This window comes from Pundamilia nyererei, unplaced genomic scaffold, assembly GCF_000239375.1.
Source record: "Pundamilia nyererei isolate P.nyererei 1_Seehausen unplaced genomic scaffold, PunNye1.0 scaffold00055, whole genome shotgun sequence".
NCBI lineage: Eukaryota > Metazoa > Chordata > Actinopteri > Cichliformes > Cichlidae > Pundamilia > Pundamilia nyererei.
In genome coordinates this window covers 2,494,248-2,506,553 of record NW_005187456.1, presented here as the reverse complement: position 1 = coordinate 2,506,553, position 12,306 = coordinate 2,494,248, and the positions used below count along the sequence as shown (strand labels likewise).

General features: G+C 40.0%; 2 protein-coding genes across 4 annotated transcripts in view; both read right to left on the bottom strand.

The window, feature by feature from the left end:
• Nucleotides 1-4,331, bottom strand: part of kpna3 (karyopherin alpha 3 (importin alpha 4)) — a 19,998-nt gene extending 15,667 nt beyond the window's left edge. Inside the window, exons 1-2 of one of the 3 annotated variants that reach the window (XM_005733867.2) lie at nucleotides 4,142-4,331; nucleotides 1,577-1,621 (exon numbers count right to left, since the gene is read on the bottom strand). In XM_005733867.2, coding sequence (XP_005733924.1) covers nucleotides 1,577-1,621; nucleotides 4,142-4,210 — 114 coding nt within the window. In that variant the 5' untranslated portion in view covers nucleotides 4,211-4,331. Of the gene's footprint in view, nucleotides 1-1,576; nucleotides 1,622-1,819; nucleotides 1,920-2,828; nucleotides 2,848-4,141 lie in introns of those variants that run through there. The other 2 variants (XM_005733869.1, XM_005733868.1) reach the window with 2 other exon arrangements.
• Nucleotides 4,332-4,540: 209 nt separating this feature from the next.
• On the bottom strand, nucleotides 4,541-12,029 carry spryd7b (SPRY domain containing 7b). Its single transcript, XM_005733865.1, has 5 exons — nucleotides 11,731-12,029; nucleotides 10,641-10,757; nucleotides 10,061-10,227; nucleotides 6,713-6,815; nucleotides 4,541-5,714 (listed from the first exon to the last, which is right to left on the bottom strand). Exons 1-5 carry the CDS (start codon nucleotides 11,834-11,836, stop codon nucleotides 5,617-5,619), a joined length of 591 nt encoding a protein of 196 aa, XP_005733922.1. The 5' UTR covers nucleotides 11,837-12,029; the 3' UTR covers nucleotides 4,541-5,616.
• Nucleotides 12,030-12,306: the final 277 nt, after the last annotated feature.

Sequence of the window (12,306 nt, the reverse complement as noted above, 5' to 3'; positions counted from 1 at the left end):
AATAACTCAAATTAACAGATTAGGAGCCCACTGTCGGAATGGCTTCAACAACATAACCTAAATGGATTCTAGTTCTTGTATATAGAACAGCCAGGGAGTTGTCTAAAGATCCCCCCCCCCAAAAAACAACACACAAAACAAAACAATAGAAAACACCCATACTAGAGCAATGCCAATAGAATCACATACAGAAAAACATGATACAAGCTGCAGCACATCACTTGTGATCGGGTAGAAAAGGTATTGTTGAGACACGCAGACTTTTCAGTGAACTCATTTATATGTGTTCACTGATGAAGCCACAACAGAGAGCAGAATGAATGCAATATTTCTTTTCAGTTAAGATCAGTTAACTGAATCACATCTCTTAATGACTCCACACCCTAAAGAAGCAGCACAATTAGTTGAAAATATTACCCAGCAAATGAAAAGTGATGCTATACCTAGAGGTTAACGATTGGGCCAATCCTTGAAATACCCCCAAAAATATGGATTCAAAGCTAAACATACTAGCAATGAATAAACTGATTCGGTAAAGTGGATTTAAAAAAAAAAAAAAAAAAAAAAAGATCAGTTTGCATTTTAATAACATCATACTGATTTCCTTTTGTGGTGCAGGACAAAATAAATACCCAAATGACACCTTATGAACAGAGGTAGAGGGGATCTACCTCTGTTCATATGTTAAGCTAACACTCAATGCAGACAGGAAAGGAAGAAAAAACAATTAAGGTTATTTTTGCCCTTTCAATGTAATCTCCGTATTTAAGTTGATCAAATAAACTTTAATCCAGAACCATTTGTTGTTGCCGTTTTACATAATTTAGCAACACAAAGTAGAAATTGAATATATTCTGAAGCCTGTGGTACTTTTGTTGCACTGGCGCACACTGCATTCAATTAAGATCCTATTTTACTGCAAAAATACATTTGCAGATGGCATAACAATTATCAGAAGTAATCCCAGTCCTTTTTGAGTATGCAAATCTCTTGGCAGAACCACCTGAAGCAGACCTACAGTGCAGATCATCTTCTATTAACAGCATCAGGATGTTCACTGTGCTCTACAAAATATAAATATAGAAGTTTCATAAGCTACATTTATTAATACAGCTATTCAGCTCTGTTTTTCAGTTGCCCGTCTCACATCTCTGACAGAACACACAGAATCCTATTTTAATCAATCCAGCTGCGTTAATTAAAGGCATAATGGCTTGTAATTTACTCAGTCTACACACCCGGATGTGCATCTAACCACAGTGATTGTGTACTGGACAAGGGCAAGCATGCTATAGCTCAATCATGTGCCTGAATGCTTCTTAGGCAGACAGATGGCGCAGAGAATCTGCTGCTACTTTTTGGTTAAAGCACTGCTAAAGCTAAACCCTCAGTCTATGCAATTTCAGGTTGCAAAGGCAGATTTCTTCCCAAATGTCCCAAGCGTTTGTAGAAACTCTTAATGTGAAACATCCATATGAAGCATGTTAAAGCCCAATACGCCCAAATCCATTGGTTGAAAAACAGAAAAAGGTTTGCAATACTTGTGTGTGTAGATGAATGGGGCATTGTTTCTCACCTTTCTCAACTCAACTGTCACTTCATTTCGATGTCTTCTCATAGTCTGCAATGAAAACAAACACAACAGGAAATGAGAAATTTCCCCCCCACTTTTTTTGAGAAATCATGTCATTTATTGTGGTTAGAAAATAGAAACTGTAGCCTTTTACGCCAAGTGATGTAATGGATATATATTTAAAAAAAAAAACAAAAAAAAAAAACACACTAGTCAAAAACAGGTGACACAAAATTGATGACAAACCAAGATTCTGTATCTCACAAAAGGCAACCATCACCATTCCAACTGAAAGTGAAATCATAATAAAACAACTCAGAAAGAGAGTAACTAATTGCTGTATTTGTGCGTCTGCTGGGTTTCCAATTCATCCAGAACAGTTTGAGATGGTCTCAGATCTTGTGACTATTTGAAGAGGTTCATGTTGCTTTCCTAAATAGCCTCTTACGTAATTTGGGAAAGTCATAACTTGGGAGGCTGCAGAGCAGAGGTGTCTCCCAACCGTGGCAAAACAATAACGACGCGTACGCTGAAAAATGTTTTCCTTTGCCGAGATGAAAAGTAGCCGTCCAGCCTGACTATCAAGAGAAATTAAACTAGACCAAAACATTTAAACTGATTCATTGCTGAAATTCTGATTGTTTGATGGACCTAAAAGATTTAAAAGTTCCTACAATACTGGTACAACAATTATGTTTAAATAAAATTTAAATTGATGAGGGCACACAGGTGCTACCAGACACACCAAAAGAGGAGGAAAAAACAACAACTCTTTTCAGATTTGTTACTGGGAGTCAAAAAAACAAAACAAAAAACAACCTGTCCAATAGCCACACTGTGTATGATGTGCAGTAAAACAAAAGGAGGGTTTTATGGCCTGTAGCAGCGAGACTTTACTGCTTTGCAATTCATTGCTGTTCCAAATGGTGTCAGACATGAAGAGCAATCTGTTATGCCTGACCTAAATAAATAAAACCCCAAACTGGCTTTTTCCCCCCCCCTCTGCTGTAGTCTGAGTCATCCGTTTACAAAAACTCAAATTCACGCCGAGACTCTTAAGAGGACCCAGGTCAAACAATTTGTCAAAAATAGCATCCGGAATTCACTTGGCACAAATCTGCCTGTCATAGTAGCCATGTGCTTGTCAAAGTGACTGAGTTTCAAAACAACCACCCAAAGGTCTTCAATCTGTGTTTTTAGAAAATGGAGTTTTTCTGGAAACTGGTGGCTTTTGAAAGGCCATTTCCAGACATACCTTTGTTTGAGGATTATCACAGGATTACCAATAGATCAGAACAACCCAGCACAAGTGTGTCTTTGTTGGTGAATGCCATGGCTGAGCGTTGTTTTCTGATGAAATCCAAAAAAATAACATATGTAATCTTTAAAACAAAAAAAAGTCTAGATATCTGGTACTTCATTACAGCCTTTGGTCCCAGCTTCCTTTATCTTGACTTCTCTGAACCCAGCCTTTACCCAAATGGTTTGGTAATCATGTCAATGAGCATTGCAGTCAAATGCTGTCAGAGAAATTTATAATTAGACTCGTTAGATGAATGATGCTGCAAAATGCCCAGCGTAGATTTGCCAGCTGTGCACACAGACTACTGATGGCGCTTTCTAGAATGAGTCTTAGCAGCGAATCTGATATGAATGTCCTCACCATTTATTCTGTAACAGCACTGTTTATTAGGAAATATATCTAAGATTAACTTAAGAAATTTCATAAAAAAACCGCAGTGTCAGAAAAAGTTATTATTAACAGCAATGCAAGCTTAATGTTGTGCCTAAAGTGACTCTCCTCACTTCATCGTGGTGTTGTAGCAATTTCAGTGTAGTTTGCTTTTCTGATTGAAAATGTACCGTAAAGCTAAGGTCACCGCATCACTACCTTTCAGCTAACCATTTAGTGGCTTAGTTAGCAGCCCTCTTCAGCCGCCTCACCTGGCATCGCATGCTAGTCATTTGCTTGACATTAGCAAGCTAACAAGGAGGGGCAATATTTGGTTAGGGTGGATGTGGAACAGACATTTAATTACACACGCACTTTCTTTTTGCTTAATATGGCAATTGTGTGAGACAGCCGCGAGTTAAAACGGGTGTCATTTGAGTTCAGCTGGCTGTAAAACAGAGCGAACATCAGGATTACGGAGCCGGGAGGGCCCAGCCTTGCTTGTGACCGGTGTCTCTGCAAGTAGCTAGTCAACGCTAGCTGGCACTGACAGCTACATCGTCTGCCTTTAATTCCCCCAGTTCCAACGATTCAAATAGAACACAGTTTGTCGTTCACAAACATTACAATATTTGCAAGCCACTGGTATGCACTTGATAGCTATCACCACCTTTGGTTCATTACGAGGAATTTTACCGGTAGCAAGATAGCACCTTTGATGGCGAACTCCTCACGATAGCTCGCATTAGCCAGCTAGCTTGCTAACTAGCAGGCTGGCTGGCTGGCAGGGAGCTTTGCCGGGGCCAGGCTCCCCACGGAGGCCCAAAGACTGTCGTTTTCTACATAAATCTAATTCGAGTCGTGTTACGAAGACTAGCGTTTATATGTCAGCTCACCTCGACATCACGCCCCTTGTTTTTAAAGCTCTTGATGCGGTGGTTTTCTAAGCCGGCGTTTTCTGCCATGGCTGTATGGGGTTTAGCTGTTACTCCGGCTTTCGGGATCTCCTCCGTGAAAGACGAGGCACGGCAGCTCCTGCGCCGCTGCTGGCTCCGAAGAGAGGGAGGAGTACGTAACAGATCGCAGAGCGAGGGGAGGAGTTATTGCATACCTCCTGTCTGGGCTGCCCTGGTTTCCACGGCTTTCCTCGATGCAGTGACAATAAATTTACCTGCGATTTACTGCGCACGACGACGACTTTCGGACGTAAAAAAGCTGCGAAACCGCTACGTTAACAGCGAGGCAAATGAAAAACACTCAGCTTCATGATCTCAAGACATGACAGTGGTCCAGAATGATGCCGCCAGACACAAAACTTTAATGAATCAACAATATTTGGTTTCATACAATAACATCATTAGTGCAAACAAGGACAAGCATTTGAAATATTTATTCGTCACACTTCAGCAGCGGATATGCGATATCTGTACATAACGACAACTCCACGTTTCTGATGTATCTCTAATCAGAGACGACCAACACCAGCTCTGGAAATATTCAGATACTTAGAATACACACAATCTATATTTTTTAGGGTGAAAAAAAGGCTGCTCAAAGAAGTGATTTATATATATATTAGTGTTTCCAATTTCAGAAATATGTCAGTCTCCAGCACCATCACCTCCTGGAATGTGCACCGATTTATTGTTTGTATTAATCTCCCTATCAACTCTAAATAATGCAGTGACATAAATCATAAAAGTGTTGCGGTACTTCCATGTTTTCATTGCGTGATAATTCAAAAAGGCAGCGTAATAGTTAGTGTATTAGAATTATAGCTGACCCTTCATTGGGTCACTAACTTCTGCTGGCCAAAACAAAATACATATTATATCAAAAAAATAACATGCCAAACTTTGATCTGGAAACCAAATAAATACAAATAAATACAGGGTGTATGCTGAGATGTTAGTATGATATTTTGGATGATATATATATATATATATATATATAAAGCAATGTCAATAACACATGGCTTCTCATCCTCAAAAACAGTGAACATACCATTACATCCATTGTCTGTTATCTACACACATGTATTGTGGATTAAAGCAGCAACTGAAAGGTTTTCAATTAATACAGATCGATTATTATTTACATAAGTTTGTGATTTTACAGCTTTCCATCATCATGGACTGTGACAGCCGATTGTAGTCGAACAAGGAAGAGAAATCCCCACTTCTTCATGGGTACTCTAAAGTCAATCCAGAGCAGCAGTAGAGAGAGAGTAAACAGGGGGAACGAAACAAGATGCCTCCAAGCCACGCATAATGATACTACCAGTTAAGGTCAAACTGTAGTGATACAGAGGTTGCTAAGAGATATAGAGGAGGGCGACAACATATAGAGGGGCTGAGGCCGAAGTGCTCCTTTAGAAGATTTGTTGTTCAAAGAGGATCTTCTCAAATCCTTGTGGAGGAGTGTGATAGAAGTCATTAAACTGGCAGTCTAAGATGGCACTGTCATCCACTAGAACAGAAGATAAAGACACGATCAATCATAAGTTCAGACACTGTATTCTTGTTCACATCTTAACTTTTCTATAGTTGAATTTAACCTCTAAAGACCCTGAAAGTATATACTCTGTGAAAACAGCTTTAGGTTTTCTTCTGTTTATAAGATAAACTCTCAAAACCTCAACCTGAGCCTGTGTACGTGTGTTGTCTGACAATGTTACCAAACACAGGGATGAAAACAGCACATTATACATGTGTTTGCGTATGCAGAATTACAGTGGTTGGGATTGGGGGCATAAATGAAACGGATTTCATCAACCTTTACCTACAACTCTCAGACACTCGGGAAATGCTAGCGAATTAATTCTGATTTGGCTGTTTATGCCACAATATTACACCAAGATCTGATTTACAAGTACACATGGAATCAGTCCAAATTAAAGGTGATGTGATCAGGTTCCAGGTGATGACACCCCCCCGGATGTTAAATGCAATTTGGGACACTTGCGATTGCATTCTGATCACGGTTTTAGTTAGAGAGTTCAGGTCAAGAGCAAACATCCTACATGTGTGCTGTCCAACATAAAACCACCAGCTGATTATCTGGACAAGCTCCACACATCAGATGGAGAACTGAATCAAGTCACTGAAATCATTGCAGTAAGTTTTTACTGGACGAAATTATGCATGTCTTGATTCTCCGTGGCAAGGCCACTGCCTTCCGATGAAAGCTGTGTTTGATCAGTTCAAATAGAACACTCTTTCCTGTGTGTGGCAAAATATTCACATTAAAAACTCTATTAAACTCAATTCAACTAAAACTGTCAGCCTGTCTGTAGAACAGCTGTGCAAAGATGTGCAATACAGCCCTCTAGTGGAATCAAGTTGTAACTGCTGTAACGAATACAAAAAGATCCATACATTTTTTTTTTTTTTTATATTCAAGTAAGGCAACAATGATCATATAGTTAGCAATCATTGGTAACTAGTGAACATATGAAATCAACTTACCATAAACAACGGGGTATACAGTGCCTCGGATCCCTGAGGCAGGACAATGCATGTTCTTTCCGTTCAGATATAAATTCAGCTCCACGTGGTCATATGTGATTCCCTGAGGAACACAAATACACAAGCTGAGAAAAGCATGAAACTCTTGTTGAAGTATCTTATCTCGGGAGGTCACAGCTTACATCTGTGCCATGTTTAAAATCTTTCCTATATTTTAAAAGAAGCAGGAAAAGTTGTTTTTTTCTCTTTTAAACAGAACTTTTATCAAATAAACAAAGACAAGAAGACAATACAAGACACTAAGGTTCCCATCTCACAGACTTCTTTGCTTTCTCCTCTTATGGCAAATGAAAATGGGACTGACAAAGTTGGATTTAAAAAACATGCCAAAGCATTTTTTGATGAAGACATGCTAAATCTCTGCCACCAACACAGTGTTAGTGTCTAATACAAAACCGGTTCTACGCATTTAAAGCAAAAACAAACAAACCCACCAACACTGTAGCACAAAACTGCTGCTCCCAAAGCTGAAACCACTGACATCAATGGGAGCGGCTACCCCCAAAAAAGATGATTTATAGCCCGCATACTGAATGTGTTCATGACATTCTTCCCACAGAAATCACCCCAACTTCTTCCACACACAGCTGGTTTTCAAACCTGTCAAAATGTGGGCTTGTACTCAAAAGGCGCCGAGCGAGAACTGACTCAAAACTGCACTGCATCAGCGGAAAAGAGGCAATAATCATCAGCACTTAGCCGATTGAACCCGTAAATTAAATTTTAGCCTTTGTAATCAAAGGCTTAAGAGTTTAGAAGTATGCCTAAGTAGCCTGAATCACTCAAGAAACACTAGTGAGGGCCAATGTCAGTTTGTTTAGCTGCCTAGTGTTCCAGTAAGAAGTGATAAAGAGAACAGATGATAACGTACATGTGTGCTCCACCACAACCTTACAAGCTAGTTAGTTACAAGCTGTGTAAAGTTCAACTTACTTACATAGAAACAACTGTCGAAAAGCATCGACTGCTAATGAGCTGTCCGGTTACTGTCCCTGAGAGAGGCCGTGCACTTATATTCTTTTTAACTTTGTGACTGCATCTGTCTTTATGATTATTTGATATAAATAAAGGATATTAAATGTGCAGACTCATTGCACATGGGCTGCAGAATACCATCATATAGGATAGAACAAACACCACAGATCAAATGCTGGATCTGATAAATCCTATTGCTTTCTGAAAAATATAAGCTCATCTTGAATTGTGTGTATGGTGAGCATGTTCACAGTCACACACGTCAAACAATCTCAGTATAGCAACTCAGTGATCAATCACAACTTTCATACAAGTTGGTTTCTCTAGCAAAAATATTTGCAGAGATGGATCGCTCCGTGTGTGTCAGACAAGATTCAAACAGCTAAATCTGAAACACAGTGCAGAGTGAGTGAGTGATCTGAATTTGATGAAAATTAAAATACTTTGTGTCATAATAAAATTAATGATAATCACTTATAGATTTACTCTTTACCCCTTTAAAGCCTACTAAAAGTCTACTGGGATCTGAGTGGTTTCTGTCAAAGTTTAGGCCTGCTTATAAAACCAAATAACTGGGTTCACATCAGAAATTACGAGGGTGGTCTCAGCCTATGCAGCTATCCTTGGAAAAATACGGAACCTACTTTAATCATCAAACCGTGTCTTTATGGGGAAAAGAATCAAAAGGAGTGTCTGAGGTGTCAAAAATCGCCATTAAAGGGTACAGGGGAGGTCATCAAATGTCTTTCTGGGGGAAAGAGTTCATAATTCTCTTTGCACAAGTTTCTTCCTTTGCATTTACGTAGTTCCAGTATGTCAAGTTAATCTGTAGAAATAGCTTCTTGCTTTCTTTTAAGGCAGGTGACTTTGGTGCACTCGTACTACTATTAAGAAGGGGTCAGCACAGAGACTACAAGCCCATTATCATCAATGGAGCTCCAGTGGAGAGGGTGCAGTCCTTCAAGTATCTTGGTGTCCACATCTCCTCAGACCTGACATGGGCTGCCCACATTCAGGTCCAGACCAAAAAGGCTAGGCAGCGCCTGTATCACCTACGACTGAGGAAGTTCAGGGTCTCTCCAAAGATCCTCAGGATTTTCTATACAGGCGCTGTGGAGAACATCCTCACACAGAACATGACATCGTGGTTCGGGAACAGCTGTGTGAAGGACTAAAAAGCTCTCCAGAGAGTGATCCGTACAGCAGAACGCTGCTGCAGGATTGCTCTCCCCCCGCTTCAGGACACCTACACCAGGAGATGCCGGACTAGAGCAGCGCAGATACTGAAGGACCCGTCCCATCCTGGCAACAACCTGTTCCAACTTCTGCAATCTGGTAGAAGGTTCCGCATCATCCAGGCAAGGACAGAGAGACTCAAGAGGAGCTTCTATCCCCAAGCCATCCGTGCCCTAAACACACACACATCCTCTCACATCATCTAAACTCACATCATCTATAATTGACTGAGACAGGACTCTTCCAGACACTCTAAACCCAGACACATTTCAAATTCCTTTAATTTTAAATATGTTTATATTGTCTGTCCTGTAAAATAGTCAGATGTCTTTTCATATTAATGTACAGAATTCACCTGCTTGCTGCTGCTACTACTGCACATTCACCCAATGTGTGTGTGTGTGTGTATATATATATATATATATATATATATATACATATGTTTTCCCCCCCCCCCCCATTTTTGCACATGTCGAGGAGCGTGTCAGGTTACATTTCACTGTGTGTTATACTTGTATAACTATGCATGTGACAAATAAAACCTTGAATTACTAACAGACTTGAAGGGTTTCCACGGTGACCAAAGTTTAACTTATGGTAAAGCTGTATAGTAGTGGCAGAACCAAACATTGCCCTATAAAGAGCGTGGTTGGAATTTCTACACCATCAATCTGCTTTTAAAAAATCAATTTGTTCCAACCTCAAGTCTGAACTCATTAAACTTTTATCTTTTTAAAACTTATTTCAGAGTCCTGACAGTTTTGTGAACAATTCCAATAATATGTAATAAAAAAGGGATGATCAGCAGCTGTGTAGAGTATGTTCACTGCAATGAATCGTTTCGGTACTTACAACAGAAGATATTTTTATCTCTGGAACAGCCTTTAGGATAAAAGTTAATGTTTTTAGTTCCCACCCCAGTTCTAATTGATTCCACGAGATTCCGAGAAAACCCTCTCCCCACAAAACAGTTCTCCATTTTTAGCTTCACAGCCCAACTAATAACACTTAAACATTTCAAAGATCAGGGCATCAAAATTAAATATGTAATTAAGCCCAATTATTTTTGTGACTTACCACAATATCCCCCTCCTGAGGAATGCTGTTAGCGGGTAGACGATTCTTCTCTTCATTATTGTGGTAAATGGAGCCATCGTGCCTCAGGACTAGGCTGTTTGTGTCTCTGCCCATAGGCACTTGGTTGAGATTCACTTTCTGGGTTGCCACACCTACCCCCCACACACCTACACACAAAGCACACCACTCAAGTACGAAGATGTGAAGGGCACACACACCAATAACATGTTCATTTTAAAACGTGTATTCCAAACTATCCTGATATTTGATGACCTCCAATCTATGTTACAAACTTTACTACAATGTTTTTCTGGACTGAGATCTGATTGTTTGTTTTAAAACTGTTGAGAATGTCATCTCAATCACTCTTTTACCACAAACTACACGTGCAAAAATATAATGTGTGCTTTCAAATATGGTCATTGCAAGAAGAAGTAAGCATGAACCAGTGAGCATGCAGTCACAAGACCAGTGTGCATCTAAAAATAGTGTGTCAATAACTCCCAGCAGGAACGCAGAAAATTGCAATCATGAAGGAAAAGAAGACGATAACTAAAAGGCTTAAAAACCAAGTGCTCACCAGTGGACTGGATCTTAAACTCAAAATAACTTTTGTTCTGGTGCAAAGGAGCGTTGGCCAGGCAGCCTCCGGTTCCACATATCCTTCGGCCGCTCTTTACAATGACAACATCTGTGCCTGCAAGACAAAGCAAGGCTCGATTTTACTTTCAACTTATAATATGCACTTTCTAGATCACATGATACCCGTGAAACAGCTGAAAAGACTTTTACATTATTAATATTGTAATAATTCTGATCCAGACCATCACCACTTTAATAAAAAATAGCCTTTAAGTTGTAATCCTATGATGAATCCAGGCGAGGCCATGCCTTTAATTTTACGGTAACAACTACCATTTAAAAAATATAACTTTTAAATTATGATTATATCTTCTAAAAATTACTGGTTCACTTCCATCTTAATGTGCAGAGGCTGAGACAGGTGAACATGTTTTTTTTCCCCCCCTCAAATACAAAAGCACACGTGTCGTGATTTCTACTGTCATAGCCGGTTGTGAAGTCTACTTAAGTAGATCTCCAGGAAGCAGTAAGTCATACTTTACAATGTTGTGGGAAACATGTTGTGGCCAAGAAAAAAATGGACAAATGTGTATATTTCTCCATTTATCAGTGAACATTGAAACGAGCTGATTAATCCGTTCTGTCCAAAGATATAAAGTAAATATAACTTTCTGCTTAAAATCACAGTAATTTAGTGTGTCTTAAATTCTCTTTGGGGCGCAAAGAGGGGGATTCTGACAGCTTCCATCCATGAACAGGTGTAAAAGAGCTCAGGTTCAATTTTCTGTCCGGTCAGTTGTTGCTGTCTTTGTCTTGTGTCATGTCAAGCTGCGGTTAGCAACAACTGAAAGGCCTGTTGAAAGTTTACCAAATGAACGTTTTAGGGCAGCTCACTGCAACACACAGAAACACTTAGCCTAGCAGCGCAGGAAAATTTACTAGCAGCTATCGGCTAGCGAGCTAGAAGTAGCAGCGGAAGTAGCAAACCACCTTGCCACACACACACATACACGGAGAGGCAGCTGGGCGTGTGTAGACATAAACTGCTCCTATATGAGCAGCAAGAATTACACGCAAACTTCACTTACCCATGTGATGAGTATCTAACTGAACTGTGGGCATTTCTTTGAGGGGAATATGCCCCGATCCGCCATCTCCGCAGCAGCCTAGACAACACGTAAACATCGCAGCCATTATTATTTTTTCCACGACACCAGCCGAACATCCGGAAACAAACTTAGACCAGAAACCAAAGAGCGCTGGACGTCAAAGCGTCAAGAGGTCCCGCTGCGCAACGGCGACACCCAGCGGCAGAGGGCGGTGCAGCATAAGCCCCTGCTACCCCTGCTGTATCCAATCACAGCGCCTAAGATAGGCAGTTGCTCCTGATGGCATGGAAACAAGGGAAGAAAATCAAGGTCAACATTTCTACACGTGACTAAGTAACTATTGGATATCGATGTTACATAACCCGAAACGAAGAGAGAGTGAATTTTGGAGGGAAAACATCAAAGGTTTAATGGTGGATACATAGCCTACTAATGTGCTGATTTCGCCCAGCACAGTGCACCTGATGTACTTTAAGTTAATATTTTTTCAGTTTAGGTTCAAACTTGAGGCTCCATAATAACAAAGCATTTAAATGTAGTTTGTAATATATATAT

Bases quoted from the DNA above. Each gene is read 5' to 3' on its own strand.
- spryd7b (XM_005733865.1), bottom strand. From the start codon at position 11,836: ATGGCTGCGATGTTTACGTGTTGTCTAGGCTGCTGCGGAGATGGCGGA. The intron at 10,758-11,730 runs GTAAGTGAAGTT...TTTGTCTTGCAG, and splicing joins GTTAGATACTCATCACATGG to GCACAGATGTTGTCATTGTA. The intron at 10,228-10,640 runs GTGAGCACTTGG...CTTTGTGTGTAG, and splicing joins GTTTAAGATCCAGTCCACTG to GTGTGTGGGGGGTAGGTGTG.